The 17,650-nt window shown below is 39.2% G+C and overlaps 2 protein-coding genes across 2 annotated transcripts; one reads left to right on the top strand and one right to left on the bottom strand.

Annotated features, from left to right (window-relative positions):
- Nucleotides 1-569: 569 nt before the first annotated feature.
- Nucleotides 570-6,535, bottom strand: optn (optineurin). Its single transcript, XM_082166718.1, has 14 exons — nt 6,378-6,535; nt 5,466-5,617; nt 4,993-5,186; nt 4,769-4,915; nt 4,622-4,686; nt 3,507-3,617; nt 3,341-3,419; nt 3,042-3,157; nt 2,532-2,681; nt 2,335-2,419; nt 1,856-2,011; nt 1,611-1,753; nt 1,449-1,534; nt 570-1,356 (listed from the first exon to the last, which is right to left on the bottom strand). The coding sequence occupies exons 2-14, from the start codon at nt 5,596-5,598 to the stop codon at nt 1,250-1,252; spliced, it is 1,572 nt and encodes a 523-aa protein (XP_082022844.1). The 5' UTR covers nt 5,599-5,617; nt 6,378-6,535; the 3' UTR covers nt 570-1,249.
- Nucleotides 6,536-8,549: 2,014 nt separating this feature from the next.
- ccdc3a (coiled-coil domain containing 3a) lies at nt 8,550-16,499 on the top strand. The gene is made up of 3 exons (XM_082167102.1): nt 8,550-9,185; nt 9,978-10,152; nt 16,174-16,499. The coding sequence occupies exons 1-3, from the start codon at nt 8,818-8,820 to the stop codon at nt 16,459-16,461; spliced, it is 831 nt and encodes a 276-aa protein (XP_082023228.1). The 5' UTR covers nt 8,550-8,817; the 3' UTR covers nt 16,462-16,499.
- Nucleotides 16,500-17,650: the final 1,151 nt, after the last annotated feature.

Below are 17,650 nucleotides of genomic sequence, written 5' to 3'. Positions count from 1 at the left end.
TGAGAAAGTCATAGAGCTTCATGGCGCGCGTTCATGAGAGTCGGGGCGATGTCATGAATGAATCTTTCGAGTCGAATCTTTTTGAATGTGAACTCAAGATTCGGACGGCTACGGTTAAAAGCTAACAGGGTGAAGCTCATCAGTGATTATTATATAACGACTTAAATTGCAGTTTGTTCGTCACATAAACCTATCATATTAATAAATAACGATATTAATATAACGGACGAGTCGTATTAGATCACTTTTATGATGGTTTTCTTTTTTTTGTCTTTTATTATTTTTTATTTTTTTTGCGTGACAGCCCCCAGTAGGCTAACGTTACTCATTCACTTTCATTACATCGACAAGAAGAGTCTCCATTACATATTCAAAAATGGCCTTTTGTCTTCCACGGAAAGTAACCTTAAGGATTTGCACATGAAGGTGAGTAAATGACGAAAGAATTATCATTTTTGGAAGAACTAGTCCTTTAATATGCATTTCAAGGCTGAGATTATGCATCGTCTGCATGGCTAACGTTACTTACACAAAACAACATCTAAAGCGCATGTGACGAAGACAATATCTTTATGAACTTCAGAAAACAATTTATTAGATTTAGGTAGGTCTTAACTAACAGACAGACAGACAGTTATATTCAAAACAACCCCAAATCTTACTAACTTACTTACCATGATAAAGTGCTTTAACATTTAAACAGATCCAACAAATAAAATGAAGAAAAAACATGATCTGTCTGTATAATGTTGGGCATTGGGAGTATAATGGAAATATAATTAACCACAAACCAACATGAGACTTCAAGTCTTTTAAATAAATGATTCTCTCAGGAACATTCAAAGTTAATCTAAAACAAAAATATTTTTGCAATTAATGATGTAATTCACCCACAACAGATTTTTGTGTAATATATGCCACACTAATTTCCCACCTGCAACATACAGGAATATACTTTTCTTTAATAGTTGAATGATAAATTGTCAAAGCAGCTTAGAATAATAATGCTGTTATACAGGGCATATTTAGACCATATCCAACCATTCAGATTAAATGCTTATTCTCACCCTCGACCAGTAACATCTATTGATCTGAAAACATCCACACTGATAATGTACAGTATATTTAGGATGCAGGGTTTATAGACCTGTGTTATTAAAGCATTATGTTTCAGGATGCTTGAAGGTAAAGCTATCAAACCACTCATTCACATAAAGGGGGGATCTGGTATGGTTATTAGGCAACAGGCTCAGATGATGCAATCCATGATGTGGATCTGCAGGGAGTCCAGGTCAGGTAGGACTTCCCCACATTTGGGACAAGCATGGTCTGGAATATTCTGCTGCTGCCAATCACCTGAGAGAGAAAGAAAGAAAGAGGTCTATGTAAATTGTCCTCGCTGTTACAGTATCACGAAAGGTAAGGGTAAGGTAAGGGACTACTTCTACCTCCTTGCATGTTGTGTGGAGATGTGGGGCCTTGTGGATTGGCCCCACGTGACACATGTCTCCTTTGCATCTCGGTCATAGAATGCCTGAAGCATGAAAACAATTCTGTTTAAGTTGGCACAGAGGTCACATGTGAGTGGGTAAGTTAAGTTAATGACGTACCTGCCAAGTGATTCCATCTCCTCCTGAAGTTGGCTGTTCTGTTTCTTCACATACTCCAGCTGAGTGGCCAAACGCTCTTTCTCCTCGTGAATCTTCTCCCGAGCAGCTCGTTCTGCATAGAAGTCTGAGGAATATATCTCTGCCTGTATGTGTACACAAAAAAACCCCACATAATAAATTATACAGATCGCAAAGAGCTTAAAAAAAAGTGAGAGGACGTGACATGATATTACAATGGTTTGTACCTGAGCCTGAAAAACAGAGATAGTATCTAGCTCCTTTTCCTTCTGGAAGATTTCCATCTTCATCTCATCAATCTTCAGCTGTTTGTCTGCCAGCGCCTTTTCAGCCGTATCAAACCTGGTTTGGAGGTCATCGTACTCTTCCCGTGATACACTACCCTGATCACACACACACATGCGCAATGAGGTAAGAAACATGAATCATCAAAACCCTCAGAATAGAAAATGAATGGCCTTAAAGCTTATTGTATTTAAATAAAAAATATTTTGCTGCAAGCAAAGTTGCTTCCTACCAAAAAAGAATATTTGTAGTTAACAGTTAAACTGAAATAATAACATCTAGCCAAATGCACAAATAAATGTGAGGCTGAAGATTTACATTTTTGTAAAGTAAATGGGAGCTGGTGTTACTCCATGCAAAAGTCTCCCTTAAAGAGTGAGTTTAATCCTTAATCCAAAATGATGATTTCATCATGTTGTACCTCTTTCTTCTTCTTTTCCTCTTGGAGCTCATTGTAGTCTTCAAACAGCTTGGTGTAGGCATCTTTCAGCTGGTTTAGGTTGTTTCTGGCCAAGAAAGATAAATGGAGACGTGATTATTATAAAAACATTTAGATAGCTCCAGCAATCGACAGTGCATTTCTATGGGCATCAGACGGAGGTAACAAACTGCGCTCACTTCTCATCCTGAGTTTTCTTCTGTTCCAGTTTAATAGCAGCCTGGAGACTTTCCATCTGAACCTTCAGAGAGTCGTTCTCAGCCAGGGCCTTCTGTTTGTCTCCCAGCTGAGCCCTTAAGGTGCCCAGATCCTGCTCCAAATCTTTACACCTGCAGACAGAGCAGGAGATTGGAGAGCTGTAGATCTTGTAAAGCTTCAGGTTAAAGTTACAAGGAAAAAAAAGACAACAACTGTTTTCAACTTTGAAAGTGATAATATTAAATGTTTCTTCAGCAAAATCAAGTGACACTGAAGACTGGAGTAATGATGCTGAAAATTCAGCTTTGCATCACAGGAATAAATAAATATATTAAAATAGAAAAATAATATTTTAAATAATCAATATTATTTTAGAATATTACTGTTTTTACTGTCTTTTTTATTTAAATAAATGCAGCCTAGGTGAGCATTAGAGACTTATTTAACAAAAAAAAAATGCATATAAGGCTGTTGTTGACTGGCTTTCTGACCTGTCCTGCAGGTTTCTTTTCATGTTCTCAGCATCATCTAGTTTGATCTGAGCTTGTTTCAGTTCATTACAGAGCTTCAACAACTGCTCCTCCAGATTCTTCACCTCAGCGCTTGACTGACAGAAACAAACATACATACACATAATTGGTTGCTTTCTTCAAATTAAATGTAAACTCAAAGTTGTTGCCACACTCTAAACAATTTTCTTTTAGTTTCACATTCACAGACAAGACTGTCCTCAAAAACCACAGCCACATGAATGTTACAAAATGTATTGCTATAAAAGCCTGACTCCTACATTGATTTCGGTTGTACAGGGGAGAGACGTCTGTGCGCTGCTGTCAGTGTGTTCCAGTCTGTTCTCCAACTCTGCAATTCTGCAAAGACACATATGCGCATACAATAAAAGAAGCTGAAACATCTTAAGTTGTGTTTCTGAGAGGGTGTGTGAAAAGATGGCTGACCTCGCACGTGCCTCCTGAAGCGTTATCTGCAGTCTCTCCTTCTCATCAGTCTCTGCTCTGAGGGAGTGAAGGAGCTGCCTGACCGTCTGTTCCTCCGACTCGCCCTTTTGCCTGTGTACGCACATATATGTGCTTGGTTATCGAAATGAGGACCTACTATAGGCTTCAATTGTGTTAAGTAATTACTCCAGACTAACCATGAGCCACCCTCTTACCTTAGAGTGTGTGTTCACACCTGGCATGTTTGGTTGGATTAAAACAAACCCTTGTGCGATTGCCCTGTCAGTGCGGTTCATTTGAATAAGTGTAAACGCTCCCATCCGAACCGTGGTGCGCATTAAACAAGTGGACCGAGTCTCCTGAAAATATAGGTCTCGGTCAGCTTCCAAACGAACTCTGGTGCGGTTCAACTGAAATATGATCGCTACACGGACCAAAGACATGTAAACGAACCTAAAACAGGATATATGTCACAAGATGCGACCCTAAAAAGGACAGATTTTTCTAGTCATAGTCGCAGTGTTGCGCATCTCAGTTCAGTACAGGCGTCAGAACCGCGTCTCCTCACAGCAGATCTTTGTGTGTGTGATAGAGCGATTCCTGCCGCTGTTTTGACTCCTTTACACATTTTATAAGCTCTTCACGAGTTCTCAGCAGGTCAAAATACCACATGTAGGCTACACACATACAACGAGCGCATTTAGGCCAGCACACAGCAAGTTCTGTCACGAAACATACATAATAAAAAGCCAACCAATCGGGTTGTGAACATATCCCTATGCCTTTATGTTCGGTATCTTTAGGTTCAATGTTAAAATGCTAATGTGAATGCGAAGCAGACCAGGACAAAATGTTTTTTGGGGGGTCCGGACCAAATGAACCAAGTGAACCAAACTACAAGTGTGAACACACCCTTAAGTATTTATTTTATTTATTAATCTAATTTCCAGCTTAATTGAATGTCCCCAAAAGAGGCGTTGTGAGATGTAGCTATCTTCCTATCAAACAAACTATAGCTAAATAAGATAAATAATTGTTGGTTTCACCAAAATAATTTGGTGAATCAGGAGCGTTTAAATGGAAATCACAGTAAGCCTTTTAATCGCAGTGCTTACATGCAGAAAGCAGAGAGGTCCTTTTGAGTACTGGGCAAATCTCTGGTCACTTTTAAATCATCGTCCTGTGCAAGAAAGTACAAAGAGCGACAAATTGAGCAACATGTTGTCCCTTCATTGTGTTTGTGTGTGTATGTGCATACTTACAGCTATTCTAATCTCAATGAAGGAGTCGCTAGGTGAACCTTGTCCCGTTTTGAGCTGGAGTTCAGAGTTCAATGCTACCAGATCATTCTTCTCAGCCTGAAGACGACCAATCTGACCCCTCAGTGCCTCCAGTTCAGTGTGTAAACACTACGGCAGATATTTAACTTTAGTCAATTTATAATTGATTATATACTTCTGGGTTGTGTGATTCTAGCTTCGCTCACCTCGGCTCCACTTTTTTCCAGCTCTTCCACTCGTTTCTTCAACATCTCGTTCTCTGCATCCATAGTGTTCAGTTTGGTTTTGGCCTCTTCTAATCGTTTCTCCAGGAAGTCTCTCTCCTCCTTTTGCATCTCCTTCCATGCCGACAGACCCTCAAATCTCTCCTTCATGGACATGTTGGTCTGTTTCAGGGCCTCTGTTGATACACATAATGACGTTGGATTGTTGTGCGTGATGGAGTGTGTTTATGTATTAAGATTATGACTGAGACACTGCTGTTTAAATCAGTGTTTCCCAACCCTGTTCCTGGAGGCACATCAACAGTACACATTTTCAAACTCTTTCTAATCAAACACACCCGATTCAACTCATTAGCAAGACTCCAAGACCAGAAATAAATAGGTCAGATAAGGAAGACATTCAATGTGTACTGTTGAGTGTCCCTCCAGGAAGAGGGTTGGTTTTAATATCTCACCCTTCAGTTCTCTGTTCTCTTTGATCAAGGTGTTCATTTGCTGGAGGGTCTCCTCTAAACTGCCCACATTCCCCGGGCCGGACCCACGAGGGTGACTGATGTCCCCGTTCATCATCGATGAACCAGATGCCATGTTTTCGGTGTCTGTTGAGCTGTTAAGAAATACCACAGCATGACTCAGTTTAAGAATGGCTTACACTCAAATAGGCAATCATCAGCACAGAATGAAAAGTGAAACTTAGGCTGAACAGACTAAAATTCTAGGTGAATATATGCGTTAGCAATACTATAAAAAGAAAATATAAATAAAATGTAATGAGTAAAAAGTGTAATATATTTTATATGCACTAAACTATATTTTATATTTTAAAACAAGTACATTTAAAAGAGAGTTTATATAAACACACACACATAAGTGTATATGCTCAAAATACAAGTGGAAATTCTAATCTTATCAGTTAATCCAAATCACATAATCCTGAACTATTCGATGACGAATCGAATTGATAAGGTTCCCGAGTTGACATAACGTTTCACTGGTTTGGAGGATTGTAGGTGAGTAATGGTTTCAATTTCGTCCTGTACCCTGCACAAAGCTATCGTATGGCTTCAAGCGACTTTAGTATTAACTTGTGAAAAACACACAAGATGTATGAGTGGTAACACTGTTTTACTTTGGTTTCCTCATTGGTTTGGACAGGCTGTTCTCACCCGAGACGTTTCACAATACAGACACCAAATCGTGATGCCACAAGAAAGCGAAAGTTAACGAAGACATTTGCAGTAGAAATGAACTAACATTCGTTAATCTCCATTCTAATGTGTTTCATAAGTGCGCAACACAGTAACACAACTTTTTAGAATGCCAAGCGTTAAATAACTCGATATATTTAAGAGCAATGCGATACTCACAAAGCGTTCTCTTCTTGTGTGCTCCAACTTGTTTTGAGAATGCTCGTTTCCTGTTGCAGACGTCAGTGAAGAGCGATGAGCGCGCGGATCTGTGATCCAGCAGGACTGGTCTATACAGTAAGCGTTATACAGGTTAATGTCTATCCACTGTCATAAGACTCTACTCTGCATTCACAGCACTGAACCAGCTGACGGTGATGTCAGGACGCGGTCCGGGATTTCCCTGCGCCTGCCCTGCCCTGAGCGCGGTCATCCCACATGACGCAGTGACGCACTCCGAACTGGGGCAAACGGAGGGGCTTTTCGACGCCCGCATTATCATTCTAGTATAAGGGTCATACTTTCCTATTTACATGATGACAAGAAATGTCATAGGTGAAGATATAACCTTGCTCTTTCCTTCCATATACTGCATGTTATTTATGGGTTTGGCATAAAACGCTTAAAAATAGCAATAACAATAGTACGGAGTGAAAACAGTCTCAAAACCTTCCACAAATGCACGCATAATGCATAATGCACATACAACAGCGGTGATAATTGGCGGCCTACATTAATCATAATTATTATAAAAGTTGAGTTCACTGTAATGTAAGGACTTTGTTGATGCACTAGATGGAGCCACTGAGACAGAGATGCGTTTAAAACTAAAGGCGTCTTTATACAGCTGAGTTAAGGCTGCTCTGTTCCTGCTAAAAATTATGAGAAAGAAGACGCAAAGCAGCACAAAAGCCAGACTAAATGATGCCTGCTCTGACACACCTCTGCCCCTAGTATAACAATATGCAGTTAAAATGGTTGTGTAAATGCATTTATGCCACCTCTGAGCAGCATTAAACAGTCTGTGTGAAGACATAATTGCCACTTCAGAAGTGCTTCTGTGCCACCTTTCCAGTGTGAATTTGGCTTAAGTAATATTGCTTGGTAACCTAATAATTAGGGGGAGACTGGAGCTGACATCTCCATCGTTATTGCCCAGAAAAAAAAGGAAAAAAAGATACAGCCAAACATTGAATTCAAGTTTACCTTTTGTACTTTTAATCTTTAAAAATAATAGTTTTGTAACACTGATATCATCAGCATGATATAAACTGATAATGTTATTTAAACATTATTTATATGAATAGTTGCTACTTTTTTTTTAAACTCTGGTCACCTGGAAAACAAAATGAGTAAAAAATAACATCATATATCACATAAATATATTGTGTCAAATTTGTTTATTATTAGGATAAACCCCTTGAGATGTATCATCTTGTTTTCGAGGGGGTCCCAACATATAACACAATAATTACATAACCACAGAGAAGTGAAAAATCAAAACAAAACAGAACAAACAGCAACAAAAACAACAACAAAAACAAACAACAACAACACCTGCACATATTCATCAAAAAATTACAAACCACCAAAAGGCCAAGATGGCCAATAATAAGTAAGTACACAGTTGAGTATGAGTACATTTTTAACTACAGTCAGATATAAACATTAGGTATGCACAGTAGATCTGAAAATGGCATGCATCTTTAGTAACAAAGGCAGTTTATCCTAAAGTGAGCAGACAAGGTATGATTAAACAAACCAAGTAAAGAAATTGATCTTATTTCCACAGATAGATTATTCCAATCTGGAGCCTTAACCTTTTTTGTGATATTGTGATATTTACATGATACAAATAAAAGCTACTTTTAAGGGTAGCTTTTATTTGATTACTTTCTAACTATCTTATTCTATAGCCTACTGTTTACTTCCTGAATTGTTTTGCTAACGTTTTTTATTTTTGTATCTGAATGTAGTTCACTTTTATGAATGCACTTCTTTTATATTATTGTGTTTCGTTTTTTGTATTTTTTTTTATTTTTTTTGTAAAGCGCTTTGAGGTGTAACTTTTAAAGGGCGTTATAGAAAATCAAGTTTATTATTATCATAGAAGTGGTATACAGGATAGGTTTCAAATACTTTTAAAAGGGCAACACAATAGAGACAATCTCATGTTATGTAATAAAATAAACCTTTTCATGACTGAAAAGTCAATGGCCCAATAAATTTTTCTTCAGAACAGTTTTGGTGATTAAAGTGAATTATCATGGGCAGTCATCTGTCTATGTGTGTATAATGTATAAAGACAAAAATTTAGTCCAAATCCTCTGTCCAGGAATGTAGTGAGTGAGGCTGGTGGACGCAGGATGCAGCGCGTCTATTGGCTGGTTAAACTTCAGCGCGTCCGATTGGCCTGAGACGAACTTTAGGGGTGATGATGGATCGAGGAGGAGCAGGACGTGGGAACTCTTACTTGTGAACCTTCAGAGCAGTCTGAACAGGTCGGGACTATGTGAACTGACCCCGGGCCGTTGCATGGGTGACTTCACTGCATTGCCTATCCACTGAACCCGTGAACGAGCCATTTTTACGCGTGGGTATATTTACTGGCACGGGAAGCATGCACCTTGCGCTTCTGCTGACGCTGGGTTTCGGGTTCGCGTTTGCATGCCAGCTACCCAGCGAGTGGCGACCCCTGAGCGAGGGTTGTCGGGCTGAACTCGCCGAGATCATCGTGTACGCCAAGGTGTTGGCCATCCACGAGGAGCCGTACGCGTCCAGTCTGTACAACTACCTGCCGTACCAGAAGCACGAGCGCGCGGAGGACGCGCTGCTGTACGCGGCGGAGGTGGAGTTGCTATGCGACCAGGCGTGGGGAAGCATGTTGGAGGTGCCCGCGGGCTCGCGCCTCAACCTCACGGGACTCGGGTATTTCAGCTGTCAGTCACACACGGTGATGGAAAACAACTCCTACATATTCTTCCTTAGGTGGGTTCACTTCTATTTGGAAACAAATAACCTGTTTTTATTCTGAACTTAAGTTGGGGGAAAGAATAATTTTCATGGTGTACAGTTCTCTATGGAACGCCGGGAAGCTCAAAAACACGTGACTTTTTTACGCGTAGTTTACGCGTTACAGTTTGATGCGTAATTGACACGTAATCGACTCAAACAACGTAGATAAAAGCCTAAATTCAATATGTTCATCATATAAAGCGGTCGTGTCTTTAAGGAAAATTTGGACTACACTATTCAAATCATATGAGTTAGTTTTACGATCTCTTTATGAACTTTTTGAAGCGTCAAAGTGGTAGTTGCGTTGCTGTCAATGAGACAGAAAGCTCTCAGATTTCATCAAAAAGATTTGTGTTCTAAATATAAATCTTAAAGTCTTATGATATGTATGGAACGACATGAGGCTGAGTTATTAATAACAGAATATTAATCTTTGGATGAACTATCTCTTTAAATTATTTTATTCCGACTTGAAATGAACTATTAAAATGACCTTTTATTTATGATATTTAAGTTAATAAAATTAATATCGAGATTGGGGTGCCTCTTTTATCTTAAAAACAAATAAAAACAAATTGAAGACGCAAACATTGCATGTTATTTAAAAAAAATAAAATAACAGGTTTTTTTTTTGTTCATTTTAGTATTTGTATAATTTTTTTTATATTATAATTTATTTGAAATACTTTTAAAGGCAAACAAGCCAATAAGTCATCCTCAGAAGTACAGTATATGCAAACATACTTTTGTGTATATTTTATACAGAATGGATGAAAACTACAACATCCTCCCTCATGGAGTTAACTTCCAGGACGCCATATTCCCTGACACACTGGATAACAGACGACTGTTTTCCAGCCTCTTCCAGTTCTCAAACTGCTCTGCTGGACAGACGGTGCACAACTTTAATAGTGATTGGGAGAGCCAGGAAGACAGCAGGGTACGGCACCAATAAACACACACACACACACACACACACACACACACACACACACACACACACACACACACACACACAGATGTGCTCAATGTGCACTAGAGTTGCAGAGATAAATGAGCACATCCTGAACGATGTAGATTTAACATTGGCATGCAGAAAACTGTATATCTTGTCAAGAGAATTGAAAGGCATGAATCTGCTAAAGGTGAACATCAGTATGCGTATGTGAGCTGTGCGACGTTACAGGCGGACGTTCAGAGTGCGTTCTGTTTTGAAACGACTCTGTTGTAAATTCAAGAAGCTCGTAAAAGGCCTTTTTTAAAGACAGGAGTGTCTGCATGCACAACTGCATTATTTTTACCTGGGCTTTAACAGTAAAACAGCAGCCAATTTCCATTCCAGCAGTTCTGCACTAACAGTGAACGTGATTTCACTGAGTACAATATGTTAGTAGATCAGCATCTTTGTTGATCCTGGAACAACACTCCAATCAGCCAATCAGATTTGAGGGACAAGTTTAGAGTTTGTCAAGTTTAGGCTTACAAATCAAGCGTAGCGTTAGTTCTGGCAGGTCACGTTAGTCAAGCTCGCATCAGCTGACCCTCAGCTGATCCACATCTACCTATAGGAATACGACGCCTATCGCCATATACATATATAAGCTCCTTCAGTATTATCAGCAGCTATCGCGTTTCTCAGGAGCTAATTACCCTCCTCCATCCCCAGCTCCTCCTCTCGCCCAGTCAGGATTTGACATTCTGATTCCCCTTGAATCAGAATAATTATCGAATAATGTTGTACTTTAAAATCTTGAATTAAATATATTTGCAAACTTTCATGTTGGTTCTGTTCTGTTTACCCCAATGGGGGTTATTGCTGCTCTCCCTGCTCTTATCCATGCTAGGCTGCATGGATGCGCAGGGAGTTCTCGCCCAGAACGGAACCATTCCGCCAATCCAAACTGTATGCTAATTGTCAATCATATTTGACGGTAGTGGTCCTGACAGAAACAGGGTTAGGTGCTTCTACTGTACATCAGTGTTATTCACCTATCATTTCCCTCTGATTTCAGGGATAAGTTATGGGTAGGGTTAGGTTTAGGGGTTGGGATATGGTTAGGATAACATTTTCGGACAGGAATGTTGTTCCAGGATCAACAAAATATGTTGAACAGAACATGTATTACTTGGCAAATTACTATACAAAACAACTGCTGCAATAATGACAAAGAATCTGATTGGCTGTAGCCAAAAACGTGTGGAAGTGAGGAAGTGAGAATAATATGAAAGTAACATGTTCAGGTTCTCATGGGTAAATGGAGCTTCTGGCTCATACAGCACACACTAGTCCCTTTCTTTGGTGGTCTTTGTATTGACGACTGTGACTGTTCATCACGGTAGGAGGCTGAGATAATTCTAGAGTTCATTCGGCTTGATAGAGGCCGGATTAAAGACCTCCCAGCTAGAGCTGCCCTACCTACCTTACACACACACACATACACTCAGACAACCTATCCCACCTAAACACACACACATCTGCCACTGAAAATAAATCTGAGATAGAAAATAAAAAGAAAGAGTGAGGGAGACGTCAGATGGACATGAGAACATCCTCTTGGGGAAACGGCGGTGGGTTTTAAAGGAAAATAAATGTGTTTGATGTGGACGGTTCGATGCAGAACGGGAGGAATGTCAGGGGTCCTAAGAGGTTATGGCAGGGCTTGAGAGGATGTAACACACACACACACACACACACACAGTATCAAGAGGTGAAAGTTATATTTGCCTTGATGAGATTATCCTGCTGTACATTCAAACACAGGGGCGCTCATTATTCGGACGGTGGTCTGCTGTCTAGAGAGAGGGGCTTATATTCAGACAAACACATTGAGATTCCTGAATGTACTGATAAATGTCCACTTCATCTAACCAAGAACAGTCATCAGCTCAGGGTGGACAGTTTCAGATTTATTGAGTGTAATATACCAACAGAGAAAATACAGAGTAAACCAGTGAGAATCGCCCTTTCCTTCCAGACAAACATTAAAATGAAAAGGTATTTGTGCTCCCTGGCCGTGAACGTGGAAAGACCTGGACCATGGAAGTGAGACTTTTGGGTTACACTTTTTTTTTTTCAGGTGTCTGTGTTACAGTGTAATTATACATTTAAGTACTGAGTAATAAAAATTAACTACATGCACTTACTATAGGGTTAGGGTGTGGTTTAGGGTCAGTTGCATGTAATTATGCATCATTTATAGTTATTACTACCGTAACTACATGTAACGTGTAATAAGGACATTGTAAAATAAAGTGTCATTGACTTTTGTTTTCAAATGTTCAAATCACTCGCACATGTGCCTTTGTACGCGCACTGTCCGCATGGACTCAAAACTGTGTTCACGGACATCCGCTGAGTCTGAAGATTACAGTATGTCATGCAGACAGTGTGTGAACGCAGTCGGCTGAAGCGTCCATGCATGTCTACATATGAGGCAGTGACCTGAGGAGGTGCAGGGTTCCTCTAACAGATGTCCTCTGTGCTAAACAGATGTGACAGTCTATGTGCAATAAGGGAATATATGGGTTCAAAACTATTTCATTTTTATTAAGTGCATCTTTTCTGAACCCTCAACATTTTTAAAAATGTTACATTTATTCAAGTGTTACAGATCATAGAAGACTAACAGTGACACTTCACTAATCACAGAGACAGACGCAGCTGAGAGAGAAGATAAAGATAATGATGGTGTGTGTGTGTGTGTGTGTGTGTGTGTGTGTGTGTGTGTGTGTGTGTGTGTGTGTGTGTGTGTGTGTGTGTGTGTGTGTGTGTGTGTGTGTGTGTGTGTGTGTGTGCTGCAGGAACAGGTGGGGCTGATTATCAGAGAGATAATAAGAGCTGTTTAAAACAGGAGCTTTCCTTTGGGAAAAGGATTGAGGCTGCCTGAGGGATTCTGTGCTCTTGTGACTGTAACCAGAACGGTGTGTGTTATGTCACCCTCTGCTTCCTGTACCATCCATCTTAAACACCCATTATACTTATTAAACTCTAATCTGATTCAGACAAATGCAGAAAAACACCATTGCAGGACAATGTCTGAATGTATAACGTATTTAATCAAATATCCTGTATGGATTCTGAAGAACTTCATCCATGCTTTAACGAGAAGCTTTTGACTGAAAGAATGTTTAACCGGAGGTCTCATGTTGTGCTGATGTAGTGTTTACAGTATGTGTGTGTGTGTGTGTGTGTGTGTGTGTGTGTGTGTGTGTGTGTGTGTGTGTGTGTGTGTGTGTGTGTGCTTGTGTGGCTTCATGTTTGTCTGCTCTCCTTGTGTCCCATTTAAAACACTTTTCATTTAGTTCTGTCAATCTCTATCTATCTATCTATCTATCTATCTATCTATCTATCTATCTATCTATCTATCTGTCTGTCTGTCTGTCTGTCTGTCTGTCTGTCTGTCTATCTATCTATCTCACTGTCTATCTGTCAATCTATCTATCTATCTATCTATCTATCTATCTATCTATCTATCTATCTATCTATCTATCTATCTATCTATCTATCTGTCAATCTATCTATCTATCTATCTGTCAATCTATCTATCTATCTATCTATCTATCTATCTGTCAATCTATCTATCTATCTATCTATCTATCTATCTATCTATCTATCTATCTATCTATCTATCTATCTATCTGTCAATCTATCTATCTATCTATCTATCTATCTATCTATCTATCTATCTATCTATCTATCTATCTATCTATCTATCTATCTATCTATCTATCTCACTGTCTATCTGTCAGTCTATCTATCTATCTATCTATCTCACTGTCTATCTGTCAATCAATCAATCTATCTATCTATCTATCTATCTGTCAATCTATCTATCTATCTATCTATCTATCTATCTATCTATCTATCTCTGTCTGTCTGTCTGTCTGTCTATCTATCTTACTGTCTATATGTCTATCTATCTATCTATCTATCTATCTGTCTGTCTGTCTATCTATCTATCTATCTATCTATCTATCTGTCAATCTATCTATCTATCTATCTATCTATCTATCTATCTATCTATCTATCTCTGTCTGTCTGTCTGTCTGTCTGTCTGTCTGTCTGTCTGTCTGTCTGTCTGTCTGTCTGTCTGTCTGTCTGTCTGTCTGTCTATCTATCTATCTTACTGTCTATGGGCCCTATTTTAACGATCTGAAACGCAAGTGTCAAGCGCAAAGCGCAAGTAACTTTGTGGGCGGGTCTCGGCGCTGTTGCTATATTCCCGGCGGGATAAATGACTCTTGCGCCAGGCGCAAATCTAAAATGGGTTGGTCTGAAGTAGCTTCATTATTCATAGGTGTGGTTTGGGCGTAACGTGAAATAAACCAATCAGAGCGTCATCTCACATTCCCTTTAAGAGCAGACGCGCTTTTTCCATAGCGGATTGCTATTGTAACGGCGGATTTGCCAGGCGCACGCCAGGAGCGGTTCACAGCCGAGGAGAGCAACGCTCTCGTCACGGCCGTAAAAGAGAGAAGTTACATTGAAATGGAGAAACCCACCCAAATTAACTTCGGTTAATTTGGGTAAATGTGTAAGCTAGATGTATGCTTTTATAATAAATTGTTTATCTATCTATCTATCTATCTATCTATCTATCTATCTATCTATCTATCTATCTATCTATCTATCTATCTATCTATCTATCTATCTATCTATCTATCTATCTATCTCACTGTCTATCTGTCTGTCTATCTATCTATCTCACTGTCTATCTGTCTATCTATCTATCTATCTATCTATCTATCTATCTATCTATCTATCTGTCTGTCTGTCTGTCTGTCTGTCTGTCTGTCTGTCTGTCTGTCTGTCTGTCTGTCTGTCTATCTATCTATCTATCTATCTCACTGTCTATCTGTCTGTCTATCTATCTATCTATCTATCTATCTCACTGTCTATCTGTCTGTCTATCTATCTATCTCACTGTCTATCTGTCTATCTATCTATCTATCTATCTATCTATCTATCTATCTATCTATCTATCTATCTATCTATCTATCTATCTATCTATCTATCTATCTATCTATCTATCTATCTGTCTGTCTGTCTGTCTGTCTGTCTATCTAAACCCAAATGTGTGCCCAAACTCTCTCCATTTCCTCATTCTTTCTCTCATTATCTTTTCTGCTTTCTTGTCTTATTTTCATTTCTAAAAACACACTCTATTGTTAAAGACGACTCGCTGACCACCACATCTGGGTGTAGTTTGGGTCTGAAAGCAAAGCAGGCTATGTTTGGCTCTTGTGGTTGTAAATACACATCACCCACGTTAAGAAGAAATCGTATTATATTAAATCGCATTGCTAGATAACTGTTTACATAGTTTCACAAGCAAAAGGAGAAACATAAGGTCTTGTTAATGAGCAGCGATGTTTATTTCAGCATGTGTGTTGTTTTAGGTGTGTTGGTGTCCACTTGTCTGGCTCTGGGTCTCATGGAGTTTGGAGAGGGCTGTTGTTGTTACAGCAGTGTGTGTTTTGTTTGGACAGTAGGACACAACAACAGTTATTCTCATCACTCCTTATTTCTCTGAACACTCTTCTGTCCAGGATAGCTTTGGCCCTTTACAATAGGGATTTAGACCTTTCCGTTGTTCAGGGAGAACATGCGTCGTCCTGTCGCTCAAATACACACAGCAATCACACACACTCCACATGCACACACACACACACTCAGCATGCCTCGACTTGTGTCTACCGTGGGCATGACAGCATGTCACTTTTGAACTGCGTCCATCACACACACACACACACACACACACACACACGCTGGCATCTGTAGGGGCCCAGAGAAGAAAGGCAGCGCTCAACAGGAAATAATAAGGCTGACGGAGGCTGGAAATGATGTCATGTTGTATATTGACCTTCATTCCACAGGGTCAGGTTATCAATGCATGCACAGACCTCTGATTATAACGTTCCCGAGTGACCTTCTCTCTCTCTCTCTCTCTTTCTCTTTCAGCTGCTGTGTTCCTCCGTGCAGAAGGTGTTGTTCGAGGAGGAGGAGCGGGTTGGACAGCTCCAGGAGCGCGTGGCCGAGCTGGAGAGGAAGAATAAACAGTTAAAAGAACGAGTGGGGAAACTGAGGCATTCTCTGAGGAAAGCCCGGAAGGTGTCCCGCCGCGCAGAGCGGGAACGCCAGGAGCTCCAAGAGCTCGTGAAGACGGCGGAGAGACGTGCAGGACTTCACCTCAATGCCATTCCACCCCAACACAACCCTCCACGCCACAGATACACACATGGACTGTGAGCTCATCACACAAACACCTTCACACACACACACACACACACACACACACACACACACACACACACACACACACACACACACACAAAAGTTACTCTGTACTCTGTATTTTTGTGTTGTTTTCCAGGACAAATATCTTAATATCGTAAAATGATACATTTACTTGAGAAGCAAGATGACATGAAACAATTAGTCTTGTTTTCTGATAAATGTATCAAAATTAAAGTGATTGACACTAAAATTGTACGGGAAAACAAGACAAATATACTGCTTTTTGCAGTGCATTGACTCACACGGACTGCAGGGCAGTCTTCAAATACATTATATTTGACATTTTTGTTCTCTCCACAGCAGTTAATTTAGCTCCAAATGCTTAAAATGTTTTGTATATCATTGACACTAAAAGAGTAAGCTTAAACTTAATATGCTTTTTAAAGAAATTTAAGATGATAGTGTTAAAAGTGAATACTTTTAATACTTTTATTTCTGATACAACTATATAAAAAAAATGACTTGTTAGTGTAACCTAATGTAGTTGGGTTAATTCTGTCATATTAAAAAATATTTTACTTTTATTTTGAATTAAACCAATTAATATAGATGTGTTTTTTAACCCACAAATTTGCATTCGGTGTGAATGGCCCCTCATGCTTCCATATGTAAACGCTATAGTTTGTAAGAAATTTAAGATGAAAGTTTGAAAATTGTTACAATATTCAGCGTTTAAGATGTAACGGACAGCAGTGTTGTCATCATAATATTTGCATTCTGGATTGTGATTGGTCTGTCTTTCTTCAGTATTTTTAGTTTGTCTTTAGTTGTAATTGTAAAACTCAAGTATTAGCACAAATGCAATTAGCTCATACTTCTGTGAAGTCTGAGACAGCTGATATTGGGTTGTGCAGATGGATGAATGAGTATACTTATGAGTATTATATATATACGTATATATGTATGTATGTAAGAAAAGCAAAGGTGTTTAGAGGGGGGCGGAGCTAATTTACCCTCTTAAAGCAACATTGGTAATTTTGATGCATTTACAATAATTAAAATAAACTTTTAATAAAATGTTTGTCTTAAAGTGAAGATCAAAATCAAAAAAAATTATCAACTCAAATTTTTTTAACATTTTTAAACTAGCTGATATTCCAATAAAGAAAAAAAGCTAAAAGAGGAAATATAGAGGTCCTGT

This window comes from Leuciscus leuciscus, assembly GCF_965113295.1.
Source record: "Leuciscus leuciscus genome assembly, chromosome: 4".
Classification (NCBI taxonomy): Eukaryota; Metazoa; Chordata; class Actinopteri; order Cypriniformes; family Leuciscidae; genus Leuciscus; species Leuciscus leuciscus.
The sequence above is the reverse complement of the archived record's forward strand: the minus strand, read 5'-3'. Positions and strand labels throughout refer to the sequence as shown.

Coding starts and splice junctions, on each gene's coding strand:
- optn (XM_082166718.1), bottom strand. CDS start 5,598: ATGGCATCTGGTTCATCGATGATGAACGGGGACATCAGTCACCCTCGT. Junction 1,754..1,855: donor TCTCTGTTTTTCAGGCTCAG/GTACAAACCATT, acceptor GTACACATACAG/GCAGAGATATATTCCTCAGA. Junction 1,357..1,448: donor TCCACACAACATGCAAGGAG/GTAGAAGTAGTC, acceptor TTTCTCTCTCAG/GTGATTGGCAGCAGCAGAAT.
- ccdc3a (XM_082167102.1), top strand. CDS start 8,818: ATGCACCTTGCGCTTCTGCTGACGCTGGGTTTCGGGTTCGCGTTTGCA. Junction 9,186..9,977: donor TCCTACATATTCTTCCTTAG/GTGGGTTCACTT, acceptor TATTTTATACAG/AATGGATGAAAACTACAACA. Junction 10,153..16,173: donor AGAGCCAGGAAGACAGCAGG/GTACGGCACCAA, acceptor TTTCTCTTTCAG/CTGCTGTGTTCCTCCGTGCA.